The sequence below is a fragment of the Onthophagus taurus genome, chromosome 1 (genome assembly GCF_036711975.1).
Source record: "Onthophagus taurus isolate NC chromosome 1, IU_Otau_3.0, whole genome shotgun sequence".
In the NCBI taxonomy this organism is placed as follows: domain Eukaryota; kingdom Metazoa; phylum Arthropoda; class Insecta; order Coleoptera; family Scarabaeidae; genus Onthophagus; species Onthophagus taurus.
This window is the reverse complement of record NC_091966.1, coordinates 7247152-7271545: the sequence shown is the minus strand read 5'-3', so window position 1 is coordinate 7271545 and position 24394 is coordinate 7247152. Positions and strand designations below refer to the sequence as shown.

The 24394-nt window shown below is 34.0% G+C and overlaps 1 protein-coding gene across 6 annotated transcripts in view; it reads right to left on the bottom strand.

The window, feature by feature from the left end:
* The window catches only part of LOC111424201 (cyclin dependent kinase Eip63E), a 43186-nt gene extending 19403 nt beyond the window's left edge, over nt 1–23783 (bottom strand). For 2 of the 6 annotated variants that reach the window (XM_023057657.2, XM_023057665.2), the window contains exons 1-2: nt 23472–23783; nt 12380–12469 (exon numbers count right to left, since the gene is read on the bottom strand). In XM_023057657.2, coding sequence (XP_022913425.1) covers nt 12380–12469; nt 23472–23547 — 166 coding nt within the window. In that variant the 5' untranslated portion in view covers nt 23548–23783. Of the gene's footprint in view, nt 1–6064; nt 6225–6285; nt 6669–12379; nt 12470–23471 lie in introns of those variants that run through there. The other 4 variants (XM_023057672.2, XM_023057682.2, XM_023057691.2 and 1 more) reach the window with 3 other exon arrangements.
* Between the last annotated feature and the right edge of the window lie 611 nt (nt 23784–24394).

Below are 24394 nucleotides of genomic sequence, written 5' to 3'. Positions count from 1 at the left end.
CCATCATACCGTACGATATACCGGTCACAGCTTTTTCATAAAAGAAAAACGGTCCATACACTTTTGTGCTGGATATGGCACAGAAAACATTCAATTTTTGAAAATCCCTTTCATGTTGGATAATGTCATGAGGATTTTTCGTTCCCCATATCCGAATGTTGTGACGGTTCACGTCGCCACTTAAATGAAATGTTGACCAGACAGTTGGCAAATACGTCATCCTCCATTGCTTCCTGCATGTTAATGCAAAACTGTTTACGATGCGGTTTGAATTGCAATTGCTTCCACAAAATTTTCCACACTGGAAAGGTGATTTGGGCGTGCGCATGACAAACTTAGAGAGATCGTCGCTGTTTATAGAGATGTCATTTATTATTCTATACGTAATACTTTCCGAATTATGGCCTTGTCAAACTCAATGATTCTTTTGTACTAACCCTGTATTTTGACACATTTCAACAGGTTTTTATTTTATCTGGAACTTTTTGACTCTTAATGAATCTTTTTAACAATGTTTAATACAATAGTTTCTGATATTATTTGACACTCTGCTTCTTTTCACTCATATTGACAGTTTCTGGCACTTTTAGACATTTTCTGACAACCAGATTTTTTTGATAACTTTCATATAATTTTTGAAAAGTTTTGCGACTTTTTGATAATTTATATGAAACTTTTGGAGATCTTTTCTGTCCAAATTTGATCGTAAACACAACTAATCAAGAAGAGCTTGGCCGAATAATTCAGTTCATTCTGTATAGGTCCAACAAATTGCTTTGAATAGTAAACACATATAAATTTATAGCTACTGTATCCCTCTTATCCTTAGTTGTGTATTGAATCTCTTCGCTTATAGTTCACTACTACATTGTATCTAAAATTGTTGATTCGTTTTCCAAAGCGTTCATAAAATTACTAATATATACTGTATACTCAGTTGATATTTCTCTCGCATTTCTATTTGTAAGATTACCGTAAAAGGCACCAGAAATGCGCCACGTCACACTCCAATTTCCTACTTCGTTCTTCGTTGGCAACGAAATTAATGACCCTATTCTTGAAATATACCTCTGGAGTCTAAGTAGATATTTCAACTTATCGTGCCTTGCTAAAATTATTCGATATTAAGTTTCAAAAGAGCAACCAAAGTTTTCACACCGTCTAGAATTTATCCAAAATATCGCTGATGGCAACGATCATTGCAAAAACGTACTTTTAATCACCAAATACATCAGAGTTTTCTATGCTTTCCTAAGTCAAGTCAAGTCATCCTTAAATTGTCTGTCTTTTATCTACACCGATAATAATAGGTTGGTGATGGATGACGACTGATGTAGTAAAAAATTAGAAAAAAGCTTTTTTTATCAAAATCAGTGCTACAATGATTTGGCTAAGTTGATGATCTCCACCAGTCTCTCATTCCCATCGCCCTCAAATCATCCTTCACGTCGTCTAACCATCTCTTACCAGGTTTTCCTCTAGGTTTTTTCTGTTGGTTTCCAATCTGTAAGAATTTTTGCACTTCTATTCATCAGTCACGACATCACTCAGAGGATTATGATGTTGAAGAGTGAGGCGAAGCGCATCATATTTCGTAGTAAGAGTGAATCAAAAATATGTCGTTAAAGTAGCAGAATATGAGCAAAACTTATAAAAATCGAGGAATGGCAGAAAACTTATCAACCAGTTCATTTTTTTTGTATACATCAAAGAAGATTAATGATTCTTATAAAATAAAGATATCAAAAAAGAAAAACCTGTGTCGAAGCCAAGCTCCAAGTTTGTCTGATCAAGTTAATTCATTACGCTTTTATATCCTAGTCCCCATAGATTAAGGGTTACGTCTTTCCTTCTTTTCCTCCTCTCCCCGTGTTGTCCTTTTCTCATTTTTCTGCACATTATCGAAACTTTTTATACCAATACACTAACCCTCTAGCATTTTGAGTATCTTCTCTGAACAGTACTTTATGACGCATACTTCGAGTGACATAGTGACCAACACTGCGAATCTAGTGTATGTGGTTTGTTGACGTAATTCAGGTGTCATTTTAGTGACACATACATCACGCAAAACCTTGCATACTTTGGCAAGGAATCATAGCACACCGGAACTTATGTATTACCCAGGTTTTGATTTTTGGAAGCGTCTAGTAATGTATCTTATAGTATCTTATAGTTTACATTTTATACATTGATATAAAAATTAACAAATTAACACTTCTTCAATTAACATTTTATCTTTTTTACCATCACGACGAGTTTTGACAGTTATCAGCTTGCAATCTGGCATATATTAACAGAAAGTCTTATAATTGGAGATGAGGGTGCTATAAGAATTTTTGAGTTTACCTAGTTTGGGAAATATTTCAGCTACTCTTAACTCCTTGATATATGTTGAAATGATAGTTATCTTTAATAAACTTTATGTAGTAGTATCTTCACCAAATTCAAATTTTACAAATATTCGCACTATGTTCTTTTTTATTACATAATTGACATAAATACATAGATATATCATGGCATAAATAGCTTCCTCCACTGAGAAAACATAATTGAATATTCTAATCATATCTATTGTTCAATACTGCTGGGATATCTATCAAATGATTCATCTTCTCTTATTACATTTCAGAATTCGAAATGCGTGAAAAGAAGATATTTTTGGTTTGAATAAATTTTTCTGCATTATTTTTGTTACTTAGCTTCTTCACCTTTTCTAGAATCAAGTTGCGAGTGTTTTATAAAGTTATCTAAAGCTTGTACTGTGTGATATCATTACCTTCTAATGACCTTAATTTACTTAATAATTAGTGCGAGGAAAATGCATTACACTTAAATGCAATCAAGTCTGTGTCCTTTATACGCAAGCAAAGCACCTCTTCCTCAATTTCCCCCATTCATGATGTGTAGTGAGAATAATTAATATAATAGATCTTATTTATGTCTAAAACTTAAAAACGTCAGACATTCATAGGATTTATAAGCATTAAATTTTGCGTTATTTCTATCACGATATTATTAATCGATATTAATTCGTGTTGGCTATTAAAAAACGATAAAAATATGTTATAAAATTTTTATTTGAATACGCGTCATATAGAATTTAAATAATAATTAATGTTACGTAACATTAAAACAATTTAATTCGACTCACGTAGACGTTAAAATGCGTTTTAAAAATAAAACCGGAAACGATCTCTAAAACCATGGAAAACGAGGTCTGAATTGTATGCCGCTTATAACCTGAATTATTAAGTCTCACGGGGGGTTTACTAACTTGCAAAGAAAGTTTATCCAGGTCTCTAATGGATGAGTTGTTTATTTATTCAAAGTATGTTTCCAAGTTTTGGACAAAAATACGGAACAAATTCATCTTGATCCGTTCAAATTTTCGAAACCCATCTCAACCGGAACAAAGAGACACTCCATTTATTATTCATACAAAAAAAAATTCTTTCACGGTTAAATTTAATTTTAATACCTAACGTTCACGTTATTTACAGTTATTTGATATTTCTTACCGCAGTAAATTTACTAGAGCTTAAAATACAACTTAAAATTCACCGTTTAGCTTTGATTAGGATTAAATTGAGTAAGACAGGGGTTGATATCGTTGTTAACTTCGTCGTTCCAAATTGAAACTGGCAAATTGAAAATAACCCGACGCGCGACCGCTTTCGATTAAGCGCCCCTTGCGAACTGACTTTGGGAAGAAATTGATTTCGCCTCGAACCACAGCATCTCTTTCGACAGTAAAATACGACCGAAATATGTGCGAGAATCCTTTTAAGGAATCCGATTCATTTTAAATTTTATCCGAAAACTTAGAGCACGCGTTAAACATTTTTTTAATTATGCAAATTGCGATAAGCTATGCAAACGTTGTTGATAATGCACGAGTACGTTTTTTGTAAATATGCTTCGCAAATAGTGTTGAAAAAATTTATTTGTTTAGTTAATAGTCTCCGTCGTGAAGCAATTTTATATACAAGTACAGTAAAACCTCGATATAATGGATTAATATGGGGAAGGGAATGTACGTTTATAGCCAAAAGTCCGTTATTTGAATAATTTTAATGTATACAAATTCGGCTAGCACTAAACCTAGAACTAGAAACATTCCGGTTTAGTCGTACGTCGCTTAAGATGGCTAAACCCGAATGATTCTAGTTCTAGTTTTAGTTCAATGAAAAATATACAACAACCTGGCACTGAATAACAAGACTGCTAAACCCGAACGATTCTAGTCCTAGTGATAGTGCAAAACTAGATCTAACAATAGACCGAGAACTAGAAACATTCGGATTTAGCAGTACGTCTCTCAAGACGGCTAAACCCGAATGATTCTAGTTCTAGGTCTTGTGTTAGTTCTAGTGATAGTGCTAGTGTAAAACTAGAACTAACACTAGACCTAAAACTTCGGTTAAACCGAAATCTTTCTAGGTCTAGTGTTAGTTCGATGAAAAATATAGAATAATCTAACGCTGAATAACAATCAAAATTAGAATAAACAGTAGCATTAGAACTAAAACTACACTTTTTAAGTTTTTTGTTTGTTTCTAAGATGTTCAAAATGACCTAAGAAACACGATGAGTACATGCAATTCAAATTTGGCAGTAGCAAAAAAAATTACACGATTGCAAAAAGTCATTTTCTTAGTTATAAATTTGCAATTTTTATTTTTGAAACTTTTTTGCTTCTAGAATATGTAAAAGATTGTTTGTAACACTCTAATACACACATTTCAATTTTGGCAATGATAAAAATACTACGCTGAATAATAACTAAGACTGGAACTAACACTGTCACTAGAACTAACACAAGATCTAGAACTAGAAACATTCGGGTTTATCCAAGCGTCTGTTAAGACGGCTAAACTCGAATGTTTCTAGTTGTAAGTCTAGTTTTAATTTAATGAGAATATACAACAATCTAGCGCCGAATAACAACTAAAACTAGAACTAATTCTAGCATTAGAACTAACACTAGATCTAAAACTAGAATTATTCGGGTTTAGCCGTACGTCTCTCAAGACGGCTAAATACGAATGTTTCTAGTTCTAGGTCTAGTGTTAGCCGTGCGTTCCTAGTTCTAGGTTTAGTGGTAGTTCTAGTTTTAGTTCAATAAAAGTATACAACAATCTAACGCTGAATAACAATTAAAACTAGAACTAACACTAGACCTAGAACTAAAAACTAGTTCTATGTCTAGTGTTAGTTCTAGTTTTAGTGCAATAAAAATATGCAACACACTGAGAGAAATAGATTGTACGAATCGTATTATAGAAAAAATATTATACATGCAGCAATTCAATGTATTATATTCATTATATTTATTGTAGTGAATACAATCTCGTCTCGCTGTCACTATTCGTAGTAAACGTATTATACCTTATAGACCTTATAGTATATTTTTAGTGCATAGTACAATCCATTTCTCTCAGTGCATAGTGATATCTTATACTAACTAGCGCTACCTACCACTTTCACTAGAACTAACATTAAACTTAGAACTAGAAACATTCGGATTTAGCCACACGTCTCTCAAGACGGCTAAACCCGAATGATTCTAGTTCTAGGTCTTGTGTTAGTTCTAGTGATAATGTAAAACTAGAACTAACACTAGACCTAGAACTAGAAAGTATCGTCGTATGTTTCTAGTTCTAGGTCTAGTGTTAGTTCTAGTTTTATTTCAATGAAAAATATCCTGTATATTTAACGAAGTTTAGAGTTAAAATCAAGTGAAAACTTGATTAAAAAAGTGTTGATTTAAATGTACCAATTAAGTTTCTAATTATCTATGAGTAGCTTGAAAGAGAAATTTCTTAAAAATTTCACTTTTAAAACCAGTTCAAATATTAAAGAGAGTTTGAAATAAGTCATATTTATGTCTTAATAATAAACTATTTTAAAACAACACATAGTAGGTGGGGACATTTGTGCGTTAGCCACAGTCATAAAATACAACAAAATACACCTACACGTGCTGAGAAATGACGTCATCGTATATGAAACATTGGAATTCCTTCTTAAAACGTTTTCGTAATATTAAAATAGTTATTACCTTGAAGAGTCCCCCGCAATTTCTATCGACACTAAGAAAGGATAACGGAATAATATCTATTTTCATCAACCACTCACACATCATCAATTTTCACACACCACGGGTGATCGATAACCACTTCACTTCTTGGAAATGGTGAAAGTGAAAAGACTTGTTCTCACTGAATCAGTAATAATAGATGTAATTTATAACAAAAAAAAGTATCAATATATCTTGCTTACCAATGATTAACTATGAAAAATAACTCACGAATTCATTCAACGATATAAGTAAGTGATGTATATAGTTAATGAACTAAAACTCAACTGGTGGTGACCGACCACAGTCCGATGTCTAGCTCGCTTATTCATCCAATTAAAAATTCCATTATCACTAATTAGTTTCAAACGCAACGTTGCGAGGAGCTCGGCGAACTAACCAACGACACGGTGTATATGTGGGGCTCGAAGCACTGTTTCTTTAATGGTGATTAAAAAGTGTTTACTGGGAGGTTAGAAGCGACGTGCTCGCGACGGTTCGTTTTCTCTCTTCTCTTTTATGGAGGAGCGAAACGGAAGAATCGCATCGATATGGTCGTCGTTGTTGTGCGTCCACGCTCGGTCGGTGGCACGGGGGGAGTGACTCATTCCGTAGTTATGAGAGCGCTAATGGCACCGGCACGGTGGTACAGGCGGCTGCAAGTGAACAGTAGTGGTAGGGCGCAAGCCCGTTTTCTGTGTGTTCTCTCGCTTCGCAAACGACCGGATCGCCTCGATACGGTAGCCCCACAACAGTAAAGCAAAGAGCAACCGCACGCAATATAAATGATTATGATAAAAAGCGAAAAATGTATGAGGTGAGTTATATCCTTGGATAGTATGGATTATAAATGGTAGTAGTTATGATTATTTTTACGTGCGGAACATTTTAGAAATACAGTGTGATTTATAGGAAACGGAATTTGAAATTTAATCTTCATGATCTAGGTCTTTTTCTTCAAAAATAACATCAGGATTAATGAGATCTAGGGATTTTCAGAATGAATTCAATTATCCAAGCGTTATTAATTCTGCCTAACTGTTGGTGATTGTTATCTTTTAGACAATCTCATTAAAAAGCCGATTCGAACAAGTTGTACTTCTTCTTATTACATATACTTTGTTTAGCATGTATCCCTGAATGTTAAATCCTTCAGAATAATCAAACAGTAATATTTGACGCCTTACTCTTGTATTTACTTGCATGATATCGGGAGTTTTGTGTAACTCGCATATTATTTATGTCTTTGTTTACCTGATCTTATAATGTCCGATAAGGAGTTTCATAAATAATTCTAAGTTGACAGTACAAGAAATGTAGTATCTTGTGTTTTACAATCGCTAAAATTTTTCATCATCAATCATAATATTACTTTTATACTTTTCTGTCGAGTATTTGCAAAGGTGCCATTTCAGTGCTTATTTTTTAGATCTTATAATCATTGTTATCGATATATTATTGTCCGGTACGAAGATGCATATTGTATTTATTGTTCAGTTAACATATTCAATTTTATACTCTTGTTCTATCTAAGAAAAAACTTTCAAGTTTAATTTGGAATCAGCATACATTTGCTATTTACTTAAGTGAAACCCAACCCAACCCAACCAGAAACTTGCAATTTGGATACAATACGAGGTTATAACCCGCACTCTTCTTCGATCCCTTCAGTAACAAACTATGTAAAAAGCTCAAAAACATAACAAACAAAGTAATTAGTAATTACTCATTACAAAACTAGTAAAATTCCCCATCTGACGTACAATATTCAGCAGAATCAGGGTTCTGGAGAAAAAGAGAGAGTTAAACAAGTTTTTGAAACTTCATCTTCTTATTACTTTAGGGACTAGCCCTTGTTTTTTTCATTCCTTCTCTTCTTACTTCCGTTCCTATGTTTGTTATCTTGTGATGTCGACCTCCAGCTCTCATACCAACGTTTATGTGGTCTTCCTGGGAGTAACTTGATGTCTGATTTTTGCGTTTCGATTTTCTTTGCCAATTTTGCCACACTCATCCTTTCAACATGATTCCTCCAGTATCTTCTTTCAATTCAGCTGTCACGTAGGCTTAAGCCTGTGATAGTTCTTAGGTTATTCATTGAAAGCAACGAGAATTTTTCATGAGGGAGTATTATTTTTCAAAATTATTATTTTCAAAACTCCGGCATACCTATACAGGGTGTCCCAATTTCGATGTCCGCATAGGCCATCTCCGAAACTAAAAGAGATAGAAAAAAAGTAGCTTACATGTTATGATCTCGTTTTTCGAGAAAATGCTAATGCCGAAAACTGCGAACAGCTATCGTCTTTTGTTTTCGCCCTATCGGCAAAAATTGAAAATTTTGCGAAAACGACAATCGCGAATATCTCATTTATTATCAAAGATGGAGTATTATAAATAAAACATTATATGGGCAACTTTTTACAAAGAATTCAGTGGCGTAGGTGGAATTTTGTTCTCATCTTTTATTTTCGAGATTTTAGACGTAACTTTATTTTTTTAAATGGATAGTTGGCCTAAAATAATTTGTTATAAAATTAATAATTTGTTTTCTATGATACACCTATTATATGGTATTTTTGTATCAGGTTTTTGTTATCAGGTGAATTATTATTATTATTATTCATCCCTATGACTCTCATGACTTGTTTGGATGTTTCGGCTTTTGTCTCGACTGCGTATGTTAGCTATGGTTTTACACAGGTTTTATAGATCCTTACTTTGCTTTTTACCGTCATGTGTTTGTTCCGCCATATGATGTCCCGTAGGCAACCAGATATTACTGCGGCTTAGGTTGGCTGTGATTTCACATGTCTGGTATTGTTATTGCTTGATATATCGACTCCAAGATATTTAAACCTGTTGGATCGATTTTTCATCGACTTCCAATTTGCATCGTATTGGGGCTTTGGTTTGGTTTTTGAAATTTGTGTTTTTTATAGCACTAAAACTGGTCAAAATTCACAAAGTTTATCTATTTTAACATGTTAAAAGTAGAATGTCCAATCCCATAAGCTTTCTTTCAGAAGTCATAATATAGATTGTACTACCGCACTTTACTCTGCTTCCTCACTATTCACCCCTGTCACTCACTAGATAAGATCAAATGGCTTTGTACGTTTTTAATTTCAATAATTTCCATATTCAAGAAGATGAGACACTCCGGCTATCTACTGCTTCTTCAAGTTGTTCTTTAATTCTCAGCATCACTTGTTAGGTTTGCCTTTTTTTCCTTTTTAATGATCTGTCACTTAGAGTTGGCACCACTGCTAGGTGATATCATTCATTTCCAGAAAATTGTGTGAAAATGCTTTAGATAAAAGTAACTCTACTAAATCATTATGAGCATCAGTGGACGAGTACCTTGGGCTTCCCGATGAGTGATAATTGACTTCTATCTCTTGAATGGCTTTTAATAATTCTTTTCGTTTTGTAGTTATAACATCTGATCCCCATTCTGCGTTTTTGTTTGTGGGTGGCCAAAAGAATAATCACAGCTTTACAATTTCTTCCAAAAAAAGGAGATCCTTTTTAGCTTTTTGTTTTTAAACAAATCAATTGAAATTGATATTTGATGTATCTCAAAAACGAATCAAAAACATCGACGAAATAATATCAAGTAAAAATAATATAGGGCAGTAATAAGAAAACTTTGGGAACCGCTTCGGCACTTTTTAGATAAATCAATAAGTGATAGAATTTTACAAGGCACTGACGCGTAAAAGAAGTTTTCCGTTAAATATCGCATCAAACATGCTGTATTAGCACCAACTTGAAGTCATTAAACACAATTTGAAATTTTCTTAAATCAGAATATGGAAAAAAATAATCCTTCTAATACTGTTCAATATTTTCATATCAAATCTCAGTCCATACACTAGGCAGAGAATGTGACAATTATAGTGGCTGCTAAATTATGTGATCATTTTCGTTAACGAGAAAGGAGCTAGGAAATTTCAGCGTGACCTTAATTTATTAATGGATAATTTCGTGAGTTATATACATCGTTATCAAACCCGGAACACAACAATTCATAATAGAATTTTAATTTGCGGCCACCAAAACAGCAACACCATTTAAGCATGCTAATGGAATAGAAAATATGTCTAACAATTAAAGTAATATTGAGGTCTATCAAGAATGAAAGCGTGTCAAAAAATGAAAAATTAATAATTCTATACATTTTCAGTTTATATTTCAATAAATTAAGGTTTAAATAAAAGCGTGAATTCAGACTCGTTACTAATCATGACATTAATATATTATATTAATAACTTGGGAACGTATCTAACGCTGAATAACACAACAAACTGTGTAAAGGTTATGAATTGGAAGATGAAAGCTTTGGCGCATTGCTTGCGACTGTTTGAGGCTTGCATATCTAAGGGAATTCGTCTTCAGTGAACCATGACCCGTAATCGGACATAGAGAACATAGCAACGTTCAATGAATTCTTGGGTTAGTGAGACTGTACAAAGAGCTCGTTGGGGTCTAAGTGCTGTGGATTGAATCACCAGGATATCCAGCAATATTGAGTAATACGCGTGCATTTGATACTGTTTGATAATTATTTTCCAGTAAAATATCAGAGTGTCTAATTTATTGCAGGAAATGTAATTTTACTAACACTTAAGTGTTTCAAGTTCTATCCCTAGGCAACTCAATGAAGAAGATAGAAACTCCTTCCTTATTTATCTTACCCGGCTAAGCAATAATCTGATAAATCAATAAGTCATTGCCTGCAGTGTTAATTATCACGATTATGGGTAAACCCCTAAAAGGGGCCTAATCTGACCCTAAATCGATCGTATAAGGTTATGGCTCTTATCGAAAACTCTGGATTGATCTTCCATTCTAAAAGGTCGATGTGTTGACTCCGCCTTGGTAATTGTAGTAATAAAGATCGATCTTCGAAGTCAGTCCTGTTATTATTTCAAATACCTCTTTAATGATTGCAAGGTTTCTAAATTTACATTCTTCAAATCACCAAGCTATTTTATATATTTTCCTGAAAATAAGAAAGCTTTGTTTTAATGTAACGAGTGCACTCATTATCCCACAATCAAACAACTGTTGTACGAACAGGTGTGCTTTTATCTCGTTTTTTCTGCTAAGAAACAAAATTTTTCAAACAAATACCTTCACATTACACGGAAGTATATTGCACAAAACTCACAACACATAAAATCACTTGGTAAGCGTGATAAACTTTGTTATCCCTGGGATCTCGTAACATCCAGCAATACCTTTAACTTGCTACAAGATTAACTACTTCCCTCCACCGAAAGCCTTCCGGGGGAAACGTAGAGTAGACCAGGGGATGAAGTTTCTTTCCGAACACAAGATGACTGCTCCGCTCGCCAACGAAATTACGTACGAACGAAATTACGAAAATGTGGAGATATTCTTCATCGAAAACAAAGATTCTTTCCAATTCAAATCGTTTTACGTTGGGGGGAGACGGCTCAATGTGGATCCCGCGAGCGTGCATTATTGCCGTCGTTCTTAAATGAATGCCAATCCTCTTTTCGCCGTTAAAATGTTCCGTTTTCTGTTTTCAATGAAGAATTGTAGACCATTACGATCTCGCGCCCCCTTATACATTTGCATTGTAATCGTCGAAAATACAACGACTTTGGTCGTTTAAATTTTTGTCACATGTTCGCACCCCGAGGGGATTGTAAAAAAAAAGCTCCCCCACGTTTGAAAATTTAATAGGGGGAAGGTAACAGATTCTGCCGCGGGCTGCATCTATCCACAACTCACTGAATCCCAGAGAGGGGTTTGATATTCCCGCAATTCCATCTTCTAAAACACGCAGTTTGTTTACCAACAAATCATGAATCGATATATTATTCCAAATTATTTTTTGGATATCCATTTTAACGATAAAACCTTTTTGTTTATGTTTGGGCTTTCTTCAAACTACTTTATTTTGAGTGTCAACCATCTGTTGTCCAGACCCGAATTTCACACGTGTTTTAGTGACTTTTACGAAAGAGACCCTTCGGGGACCCCCAAAGGGATTTGACAAGCACGTACTAAAACCCTAATACCCCCATAGAAAAAGAACCCATCCTCTCATTTTAAGGGAGAAATCACACAAGTGACACAATTCTTTAGGGGTAATAAAAATTATCTCCTTCAACAAATAGAAAACGTTTTACAAAAAAAATATTTCTTTAAAGCAAAGGTGTACTAAACTAAACTACAAAAACATTGCAGGTGCTTAAAATATTTCTCTTTGTCTACTTATAAGAAAGCAATGGAGGGTTTTGGATCCCGTCCTGAACTTACCTATAGAACTGGGGCTCGTCTGGTGCCTTGTAAGGGGAGCCATATTATGGCAACGGTCGCCACAGGCGCGGTCCGCGGCGTAGACGTACTCTGGAATGGAATTCGCCAATGAGGAATGTAACACGGAAATATGAACCACTTATATGCGCAAACCCTCGAGTGCATACGCGATATAATCTCAACAAACAACGTGGTACAAGTTTTAGTGCTTTAATCGGGGCGAAAACGAACGAGAATGAAAAATCGAAATGTATAGATATATATCAGGGGTAAAAAAAGGTATTGTTTCAATTTTTACAATGGTCGAATTAAATCTGCAACGTTGGGTTTTTCGTTTTCATAGAGAGAGGTAATTGAAAAATCGGAAGTAAAGAAAGGAAAATGTTTGAGAGTTTTTTATTGAAAGGAAAAACGTTGTAATTAATAAGTTTGATTGCTTTTGAAAGGCTCTTTCATTCATTTTACGGTTATTAACGATAGTAATCTTTTAAGATTCTAATCGAAGTCTCGACTTTAACTTCCGCTATTTATATACATAGTGATATGAATACAAAATGTTTAATTTTAATATTTCATAAGACACTTAGTTCTAATCAGAATGACACAAAATGTAATTATGAAATGAGTAGGTGACACGTTCCAATTAGTAAATCAATAATAAAGTTTGTGCTTTCACAAACAAACAAAAAATATAAAAAAATTGACGAAAAGAAATTTTTGTACTGGTAAAACCGTTAATTGAGACGGAAAGTACGTTCGTTGAAGACATTTTTCATTTTAAACCGTTCACTCCAACAAGTCGGCGACGAGACATTTTTTTTGTGCCCAGCTGCGAAATCTATTGTGGACGCGGGAACCATAAATTTTAACTCTACTGCTTCTACAACGAGCGCAGAGCTCGGTATCGTAACGGAGACGTGGTTGCGATTTATATTTTTAACATCAAGTTTGTCCTCTTCTGCTTTAGCACAGGGACGCATTCCGAGTTTCAGACGATTTTCATTTTTAAAAGTAATATTGATATTAATACTTTAAATAAACAAATTTTAATAAATTCTAAAATAACTCTTCTTTCAAATTATTGAAATAGAACGAATTATAGATAATATTATAATAAAGCAATTATATTTTCTGATTAAACAACCAGCCTTTTTAATCAAATGAGACACCCCATCCAAACGCATAATATCATAGACATATGTGAAGCACGACCCCTGCACCCTCTGAATTCTTAACGAGTCAAGAGCAGTTAGGCATGACCCATATACTCGGTCAAAGTGATTAAATAAAGAAAGAATTCATGAATCACACTATTTAGTATCCCTGTTTAACAACCCACTCAGGTTTAACATTTCTAATTTTGTGGTGTATGTAACTACTTAAATGTATTACTATAATATGCGAATAAGGTTCTGGGCATACTGGTTGATTTGCTTGTATTTAATCAATTTCGATGCAATTTCTTCAAAACATATAAATAAATTCTAGAATTGTCGAAGGATCTTCGTGGAATCATCGTGATGTTATTTTGGAGAATTTTGACGAGGCTCATTCGCATGAAAGTTCACGCTTGCACAATCGCCCTGTAATCATTTCTGAAGTCCTGATAAAATTTAGATGGGAATCCTTAAAAACGGGTAGGTTGGGTTGAGTTGCAAAATTTTAGGAATAGGAATAACAGTAATTTTTTTCCAATAGTAAGGAACAATTACCAGGAGTTGAAAACCAAGAGATGACAATTTAGTAACCTTAAGATCAGCACTATCAGCCCCAGCGGCAGTACAGCAAGAATGATAATGTTGAAGATCCAGTAAAAGGAAATAAGTTAGCCCTTCCTTTAATATTTGGAAGATAGTGGTCCAGAAGAGTGGGGATTTAGAAAGTCGAGCACTTCACTTTCCAGACAAGTAAATTCTGCCAAGAAATGATATATTATTTGTGCTGTTGCTAATATCTCTTTATCTTAGATAAGAAGATTGATGTTTTTCGTGATTTAAAGGAAAGTTCTTCCATCTTTCTTTCAGGCACAGTAAACAAATTTTATCAGAAACAATTCTGCAAAATTGTTCCACAAGATATGATTTGTGCCTTGTCTAGTTCTACTAACAACTGTCCAGCTTTAGGCAATAATCCATCACAGTCTTTTAAGGCGATAATTTGTTTAGAAGAGATTTGGAATCGAAAAAGTAATCTGCAGATTCATCATGTTAAGTACAGAACTTTTCGTAACATCTCAACCGAAGAGAAATCCTTTCTAATTTTTTTTTCATACAAAAACAATAAACAGTATATTTAACAATACAAAAAAAGTAATAATAACACAGTAAGAATCCGTTCAATAGTAGGTCCAAAAGAAAATCATATTAACAGTCGTAGTTGAAGCCGTTTGGTCCAAATATATTTTCTCCAGGCTAGGTGATGATCCTGGATAAGGTAGATAGGGTTTAAGTTTGGCTATAAGACCGTCATGCTACCTTTCTAACTGACGATTAAAATTGTCAACAAACTTAAAAGTAAATGAAACGAACTCAATGTTATGAAACGCTGCAACATCACATATAGGCAAAATATAATGTTATGTTACATAATTATATTATGTAATATGTTCCTCTAAACACTAAGTCGGGCCCTATGTTCTCTTAACCTTTGCATCTATTCCGTTTATCCGACGCTGTTCTCCGCCAACCCCAAAAACTCAGAACATCCCATCCGTCATCGCACTTAAGTATTTGTACGTCATTGCACTTATTGCATTGAAGCCCATTTTGGTAATAAATTCCGAGTGGCTGATATCTTTGGAAAGCTTCAATATCTCACTATTGTACCTCATCCTCCACACGCTCTAGTCTCGAACTGGTTTCAGAATACTACGCAATACCTTACTTTCGAAGATGCCAATTTTATCACTTGATCTCTTCGATACGATCTATATTTAGCAACCATATATCACAATTAGCCTAATGATTGTGTTATATTTACTATATCTTTGTTTGTCGATGTAAGTCTTGTGATTTGAAAAAATAGGCAAGTGTAAAGTATTTGCTTTATTTCATTGTGTTAAAAATACATATCCAAGGAGAGCAAAGTCAGTATCCATAAAACGGCAGTGAGGTTGGTACTGATTTATGCATCGGAAATTACGACGGATACGTCAAAATCAAAAAGCTGATAAGAACCACCGAAATGAGAATGCTAAGGATGATTAAAGGAGTAACAATGAGAGATCAGATAAGAAGCTCAGCAATACGGGAGGAATTGACACCAAAGCAGCCATTTCCTTAAAATTACCTGTAAAAACACGATGGCGATCATGCTATGCATTAAAAACATTAGCAGTTTGTAAAACTGTTGAAGATATACTCAGTAAACGAGTTGCAAAGTTGATATTGGATGAGGATATTTTTTGGGTAAAGATTTCAAATTTTTATCACCTAAGAAACCCTATTATTAAATATATAACCCAACTGGAAGAAGATAAACCAAAGTTAAGCCAAGTGGCTGAATGCTTTTATGAGTTAGAAAGTCATTTTGAATCAGCCCTTTGCTTAACCAAGAGGAAAGGGAAGTAAAAAAACTTTTTAGTTACGAGAAAGCAAATGGCAATAAATCCAATCCACCTTCCTGTGAATAATTCTAGATCCAAATTTTAATGGAATTCATCTTAATAAAGAAGAACAAATACAAGGAACAGAGTTTATAGACAAAATTTACAAGTTATGAGAAATTAGCCAAAATATGTACAAGAAATCACAAGAGTAGCTGCTAAAAGCTTATGTGCCATATATGTACAAGCGCTTTGTGGAGATTTAGATGTACAATGAAACTGCTCAAATCCTGGCGAAAGAGATACACCAATGGTGTCCTAAAATACGCGGAATAATTTGGTTTGATTTTGTTGCAAAATCAGCTATAAGTTAGCAAAACGTCTTATTCCTCTACGGCTCTAAACTCTAAGTCGGGCTCTAGTCTCCTTTGCATCTATTCCATTTGTCCGACGGTGCTCTCCTCCAACCCCAAAAACTCAGAACATCCCATGCAGTATCGCACTTAATTATTTATGCGTCATTGCACTTATTGCATTGAAGCCTATTTTGGTAGTCTCTCTTCCTCCATTCTCATAACAAGTGACTTCAGCCTTTGTACTCTGATATATTTCGAGAGACTGACATATCTGCTTTTGAACTGGTTCCAGGATACTACGCAATGAAACCTTACTTTCAAAGATGTCAATTTTATCACTTGATGTCTTCGTTACTATATCTTTGTTTGTCGATGTAAGTCTTGTGATTTGAAAACATGGGCAAGTGTGAAGTATTTGCTTTATTTCATTGTGTTAAAAATACATGTCTAAAGAGAGCAAAGTCAGCAGCTATAAAACGGCAGTGAGGTTGATCTGATTTATGCATCGGAAACTAGGGCGGATACGTCAAAAGCGAAAATCATGATAAGAGCCACCGAAATGAGAATGCTAAGGATGATTAAAGGAGTAACAATGAGAGATCAGATAGAAGCTCAGCAATACGGGAGGAACTGAGGGTGCCTAATATGGTGTGATTTGTGGGGGCGAGGAGCAGATGTTGGAGATACCATGTGGTCGACGAGTCTTGATCGAAATGGGCCAAGAGTGAGAGAGCGAGTTTGAGAAGACCTATCTGACGACCATCGAAAAAGTGGCAAAAATGCTAAACTTTGGCATCCCAAGAGACCTGAAGAAGCAGAAAAAAACAAGACAAACTTAAATAAAGAGGAAGAAGCCTCAAATTTCTACTAAACTACTTTTGGACAACCACAATGCCTTATATTAATGTTTTGGTAAGAAACTAAAAGTTGAAAATTTCCCAAAAATAAATAATTTAAATTTACCCTTTTAGATTAGATTACAAAATAAAATAATTAAAAATACTTGAAAATTAATTATTAACTTGATACGGCTAAGTGGTGAAGAAACAGTATTATCTCCAAAAACCGACGTTATCATTACAAATAGTTTATTTACTAGATGAAGTAAGCAATTAGCGAGTGTTTGCAAGTACTTATCATTCGAAAAACGAGCCGCATCACGTCCGTACGTAATTATTAAGTTACCTAGAACAATTTTACTTCGTATCTATTCACAATCCCCAGCAATAATTCCATTTACGTTTATGTACGCAAATACGTGTTGTCATCAAAAACATTTTCAAAACTCGTTATGAAATCACATTTCCGTTGCATTGTTTCAATTCATATCAAATGCATATTGAATTAAGGTCAAGCAGTTAATTATGTGTATGGATTGAAAATATATAAATATGTAGTTATAAAAAGTTTAAGAAATACATCATTAAACCTTCAAAGAGAAAAAACTTATTCGAAATTGAAATTTTCAAGTAATACAATTGGCACAGATGTGAATAAGAAATCGGAAAATACAATTCCTTCATCGTATACGAGAATGCCAAGGTACGTAAAGGAGTTGCCAAGGCGTTCACTCACTCAATCCGAGGGGGGCTTATCTCGCCGCTATTATTGGGCGAAGTCGCCGATCTGAAGAGAAAACACTCGCTTAAATTATTTTCTCAACGTTTCATCTCCACACCATGTGTTCATACGAAGAAAAAACTGGTTTAATCGTGTTTTCTTTTCCTTTTTTTATTCCTTATCTTCCTATCCAAGTTAAAACCGTTTATTGGCGTGAGATATCTCTCATGACGGAATCTTGAAAACACGTTCACCAACTGTGTAGATACCCAACATTTCCGCAAGAAACACAATCTGGTTAAGAATTCAATTTAAATACCGAGTATTTTAAAAGTACAGTAAAACCTCGATATAATGGACCTTGTTAGAACGGACTTCGGATATAACGAACAATATATTTTTAAGTGATACTATTAATATTATCTATTTAATATATCAGTACATTTAAATATAAATGTTAGCGCTCATAGATAGAATCCAACTCGGGTTATTCCCCAAGTGGCTTTATTCCACGTTCATAGATAAACTAGGGGTATTCCCCTAGTTTCAGTGTTAGCTTGTATAATTTCCGTACGTCTCTTAAGACTGCTAAACCCAAATGCTTCTACTTTTAGGTTTAGTGTTAGTTCTAGTTGTTATTCAGCGCTAGATTGTTATATATTTTTATTCAACTAAAAGTAGAAGTAACAGTAGACATAGATCTAGAAGCATTCAGCTTTAGCCTTATGTTTCTTAAGACCGCTAAACCCGACTGTTTCTAGTTCTAGGTCTAGTGATAGTTCTAATGATAGTGTTAGTTCTTGTTTTAGTTGTTATTCAGCGTTAGATTGTTGCATATCTTTCATTGAACTAAAACTAGAACTAACACTAGACTTAGAACTAGCAACAATCGGCTTTAGCCATACGTCTCTTAACATGGCTAAACCCAAATGTTTCTAGTTCTAGATCTAGTGTTACTTTTTCATAGAAAAGAGCTTTGTCTATAACGAACACTTCCTTCATCATATTAATCCGTTATATCGAGGTTTTACTATAGCTAGGAAAATTTATTATTATATAGTTTAAATCATCTCGCATTTCCTATCTCCATTCTTTAACGAACAGTAATTAGATTCCATGTAAACATCCAAGTACAAGCCGAACTGTGTTTGCATAGGTTTGTGTTTAAATTGAATTAATTAACCGAGTAATTTCATTGCGTTAGGTAAAAGTCAACACCAGAAGGAACTAGGAGGTTATATATCACTTTTTTCTTTTCGTTAGTTCCTCGAGTATTTACAAACTGATTAAAAACGAAAGGATGTGGTAACCATATTTTTATTCAAATATCTAAGTAGGCAAGAGAAGTAAAAACTGAGTTTATCTCTTGGATTTCCTGATAATATCCTATGCGTACAAGAATACGGGGTCAACGTTCGAAGTTTTTAGTTACCAGATACGGATGAATGTAAATAATATAAGAAAATGTATGTACTAACAATAACAACAACAAGAAGATTAAATAGCACTAAGATAGAAAATGCAAATACATAAATGTAAAATAAAACGAATGACATTGAAATAAATCATAATGTTTAGAAAAAAAAAATATATAAATAGGTAACGGGTCGTGCTTTAATGATCATGATCATACAAGCGAATGATGAAGCGATGCATGAAGGTTGAATGGAATCGATTCGCTCACTTGAACGTAAATAAATTTGCACACAATGCGAATTATTGTGTAGACGACGAAAAAGAATGAAGCTACAATTTTCGGAATGATGCGAAACAACAGGTAAAGAGGGGAGAAGGCGAGAAGATAAATTTCTTTGCTTCCTTTGGGTTCAAATCTAGCTTTCTCGTTTATGTATAAGATCTTTTTATACACGATGGCTTTGAATTAGAGACACGAACATTACTGCTAATTGGTTCTTTAGATGATTAGTTTTATTAGTATCGTTTAAAATTTTTATTCCTCTTCACTATTATAACGGTAATTTTTTACTCGTCTTGGATTTTCCTAAATGTTTAACGGTACAACAAAATAGTTTAATTTTTTTTGTGTTTAGACTTATCTTGTAGTACTGCATTCTTTTATTAATGGTCCAATACACGTAATTACATTTATAGGTTATATTTCAAGCTGCAGTGAGTATGTTGGATTCAATAATAGAGTATTGAAATGAATTATTTGTTGAGCAAAGAATTTTAATGTATTTGACTTCACAAATTGAGAATTCCTTGAAGATGAGAACGAATCCTGCATATATTGTCCATTATGATTTTTTGAAGTAGATCTGTTAGAGAATGTTGCAACTACTATGTTATTTTGTTGGTTACTCTGTAGTAATCATTTGTTGTCAATGCTACTAGCTACTTCATATATTTATTTCGGTATATAACACTCAACTGAAGAAGTAGACCTACAACTAGAAATTTTTTTCTTTATCCATGCGTCTTCAGACTTTTCAGTCTCCAAAGAATAATATTAAGGGTTCTTCTCATATTTTTGACCTGCAATAGCCAACTTTTCAGACTTTGATGTAAATAGCAGTTAATTTTTCATACAAACACATTTATTAAGTCTCGATATAAAAATTGTCCTTCTATTTAACGTACACAAAATGCTTCCTCAACATTTATATCCAACGGAACAAGGAGACAAGTTTGCTGATGCTGCGATGGACCAATTAGCTAAATATGCCACCCCACAGGAAATTGCGGAAATTATGCGAAACTCCAGCATATCTCTCCAATACAATTTGATATTGCTGCGACGTGCATAACATTAATATTCGACTTTCTATTGTTCGTCTGCGCATTAACTATTGGAGGTCTTGTCAAAAGTTTTAATTAACCCAAGACAATAGTTATCATAAGAGCAATTCCGTAGGTACAACGATTGAAGATTTTAAATATAAAAGCCAGTTTAGATGCTTTTTCAGTTCCCAATTTGTTTCTAAGCTTCGAATGCACCAAACCATATGAAGAAAAAATTCTTTCTACACTCGCGGATGACCATTAAGCAGTGAGCAGTTGCTCAATACTAGGAAAAATGTCGGCATTAACAGCACCGATCGCTTGCTTTTGGCTTTTTCACCATTCATATGCAGATACTTGGGTCACCACAGATTCGTTGAAAAATTGATCCATGAATGGAGAAGCTTTGGCTTGAAACTTAATTATCAATGACAGAAGAAAAGTTGATGCATATTTCGAACTTGCATAATCCAATCAGATTTTTTTTCGTCTTCTGTGATTTGTAAGTGGCAATCAGTATTATTTATTTGCTTTGAATGAAGTATACAGTGTGTCCCAGGGTAGATGTTACAAGAGGTATAATGACTTTGATGAATGAATTTTATTTTAAGGCTGAGGAATTAAGCCCTGCTTGGTGTGGAGAGAATTTTAAGTATATTTTCATATTTTGAAAATCAACTCGGCCTTGATAGTGAAGCGAAAACTATTTTGAGTTCAGGTAAAGTAAGCTTTTTGTTCATGATACGGCAAAATATCATTAAGAAAAGTTGTTCAGAATGAGAAATTATGGTTTTATACAAAATTTCGGAAGGCAATAAATCCAATCCATCTTGCTCCAAATATTTTTAGATCCAAATTTTAATGGAATTCATCTTAACACTCCAATAGTCGCATGTCATCTAAGAGATGACGTAGACAGTCTGTCTGGACTAACCAGTTAATATTTGCATGCATTTGAATAGGCATCTTAGAGATGACATGCGCCCACTTTTGTAATAACCGGAGGCGCGACTACTGCAGTGTTAATACAGAAGAACAAATACAAGGAACAGAGTTTATAGACAATATTTACAAGTTATGAGAAATTAGCCAAAATATGTATAAGAAATCACAAGAGTGGCTGCTACAAGCTTATGTGCCATATGTGTACAAGCGTTTTGTGGAAATGGCGAAAAAGAAACACCAATAAGAATGTAGTGTCCTAAAATATGCGAACTTTTTTTTTAAATTTTGTTCTGAAATCAGCTATAAGTTAGCAGAACTTCTTCTTCCTCTATAGAGTATAAAACGAGATCAAATTTTTCAAATAATGAAACGTAGGCATGTTAAAAATAACATTTTCTTAAATAGTGTGTAAAATTTCTTGCACAAGCGAAGGTGGAGGAAGTAGCAAAACGAGAAAACGCGACGGAACCAATGATAAGTAGGAGAAATGAAGATAGCTTGAAATTGTATGGAAAGTAAATAGTTGGACAAAGTTGAACATTTTTGATCCCTGAATTAAATGCTGTGCTGAGCGATATCGGGGAAAGAAGAGGAAGAATTTTAGTTAGGTGGAGACCACCTAACTCTTTTCGGCCAACCATGTTTCATAGGGTAGATGAGGTAGTTTTGTGTAGTTTCGATTTTAAAGACGTCTGCCACCATAAGTATTGTTCGTGATACCTGGGCCAGTGTTGTTCGTGATAGTTGGGGTGGCCATAAGTACTGTTTGATATATTTGGGGCGGCCGACGTCTTCGAAGTCAGCCGAGATTATTTCTGTTGATATAAGAAAAAAATCTCTGCCATAAGTATAGTTCGTGACACTTGGGGCCGCCATAAGTATTGTTCGTGATACTTAGGGCGCCATAAGTATTGTTCGTGATACTGGAGGTCACCATAAGTATTGTTTGTGATACTTGGGGCCGCCTTAAGTATTGTTTTTCATATTTGGGACGGCTGACTTCAAAGACGTTGGCTGCCATAAGTATTGTTCGTGATACCTGAGCCGCCATAAGTGTTGTTCGTGATACTTGGGCCACCATAAGTATTGTTCGTGATAATTAGACCATCATAAGTATTGTTCGTGATACTTTTCTGTTAATATAAGAAGTAATCTCGACCAATTTCGTAGACGTTGACCGCCTTAAGTATTGTTGGTGATACTTGGTTTACTTGTATCCAAGATCCAGATCCATCCCCCAGATTGAGAAATACTGACATAGACGATAAAAAAGTGAATGAAAATTACATGAAACAAGCAAAAGATCTTTTCATTCTAAAGTTTAAATCGAGGAACGATCATTTACACTTACTTATTTGGGAGTTTTATGTACACATGATCGCCCACACGGACTCGTATATATAAAACTAATATTACTTTCAAGTTTGTTGACCGCGCGAAAAATGAAAAACGAAATCCACACAGCATTTATGGGCTATTTTTGCTTTTAATGAGTATAGAAGGTAGAAGATACGCAAGAGAAGTCTTTAGAATAGCCTTTTGCTGTGTGCGTGTATCGTTTTAAGACTGCGACACGGTGACGTTCTTAAGTAGCCCCCCAGTAAGTAGAAGTAGTTGACGACGAAGTTGTCGACTTCAGTGTCGGTTGGCCTCGAGTTCTCCTCGTACTCTCCTTTCTAGGTTGACTAACCTAAATCTTTTACTTTATTATTTTTTTTCTATTCATCAACACAAACACTGTATGAATAATTTAACTAAGATATTTCTATCTTGCGTCTATCTAGGGTAAAATATATACGATCAAATTTTAATTGTTTTGATTTTATAGTAGGCTATGAATAACAATAATCAAAACAAAAACGAAACGAAAATTATGAAATAAAAGATGAATGAATAAATAAAAGAATTTGTAAAATAATGAAGATAACATATTAAAGATACATACCGTCCTTAACATTTTTGGATTGCGTGGCGGGGGCAGTTCCACTACTACTGTGACTTTTGTCAACCGAGCAATACATAATCACACACCGGTTATCACAATAATTTTTTTTATGAGTCGCGTACTTTTCTGCGGGGGGTCACTCTCACCGAACCGGACGAGTCATAGCTAGAGTCCGAGCGAGTATTTTTTGTTTGGGAAAACTTCGAGTACGACGAAGGGGCGCGCACCTTTGCACGATTCTCCCTTACGATACTGCTATAACGCGGCCATTACTATCCGACTGACCCGTTCGAACGCTAGATGGCTCTCTCTCTTTTTCTGTCGCATCTCTTTCAAGTTACCGACCCCACACTACTGTCACCATTTTTTTTCTTATTATTATATTTGACAGTTTATAAGTCTACGAAAAAATCAAAGATGGAGCTACACTTTTTTATCATAATTTATTTTTATAAATCTGATTTCATTTACTTATTTAAATTTATTTCCTTACCTTTATGAAGATACACTTAAAAATTATTTATCGTAGTATTAAATCAATTTTCTTTTAAATAATGTGTGATAATTTATTGTGTTCTGTTTTACCGATAATGATTAAATGAAAACGATTTGTTTAGGCAACCAAAACAACTATTGCAATACTATCTTTTTAATTTAATTAAAATAAAAATAGTACATTTTTTTCATTAATATTAAGATATAATTTTACATAAATATAATTACAATAAACTTTTAATCAAATAATTTATTATACCAATCTATAATCTATTTAACAATTTTAAATGTATATATGATTAGGCAACCAACATTACAATCATACAACATTAATCTTAATTTATATTTTTATGAGATAAACACATTTTTTATTCAATTTAAAATGCAACCTATTTAGGCAATCAAAATAACAGTTATTATAAAATTTA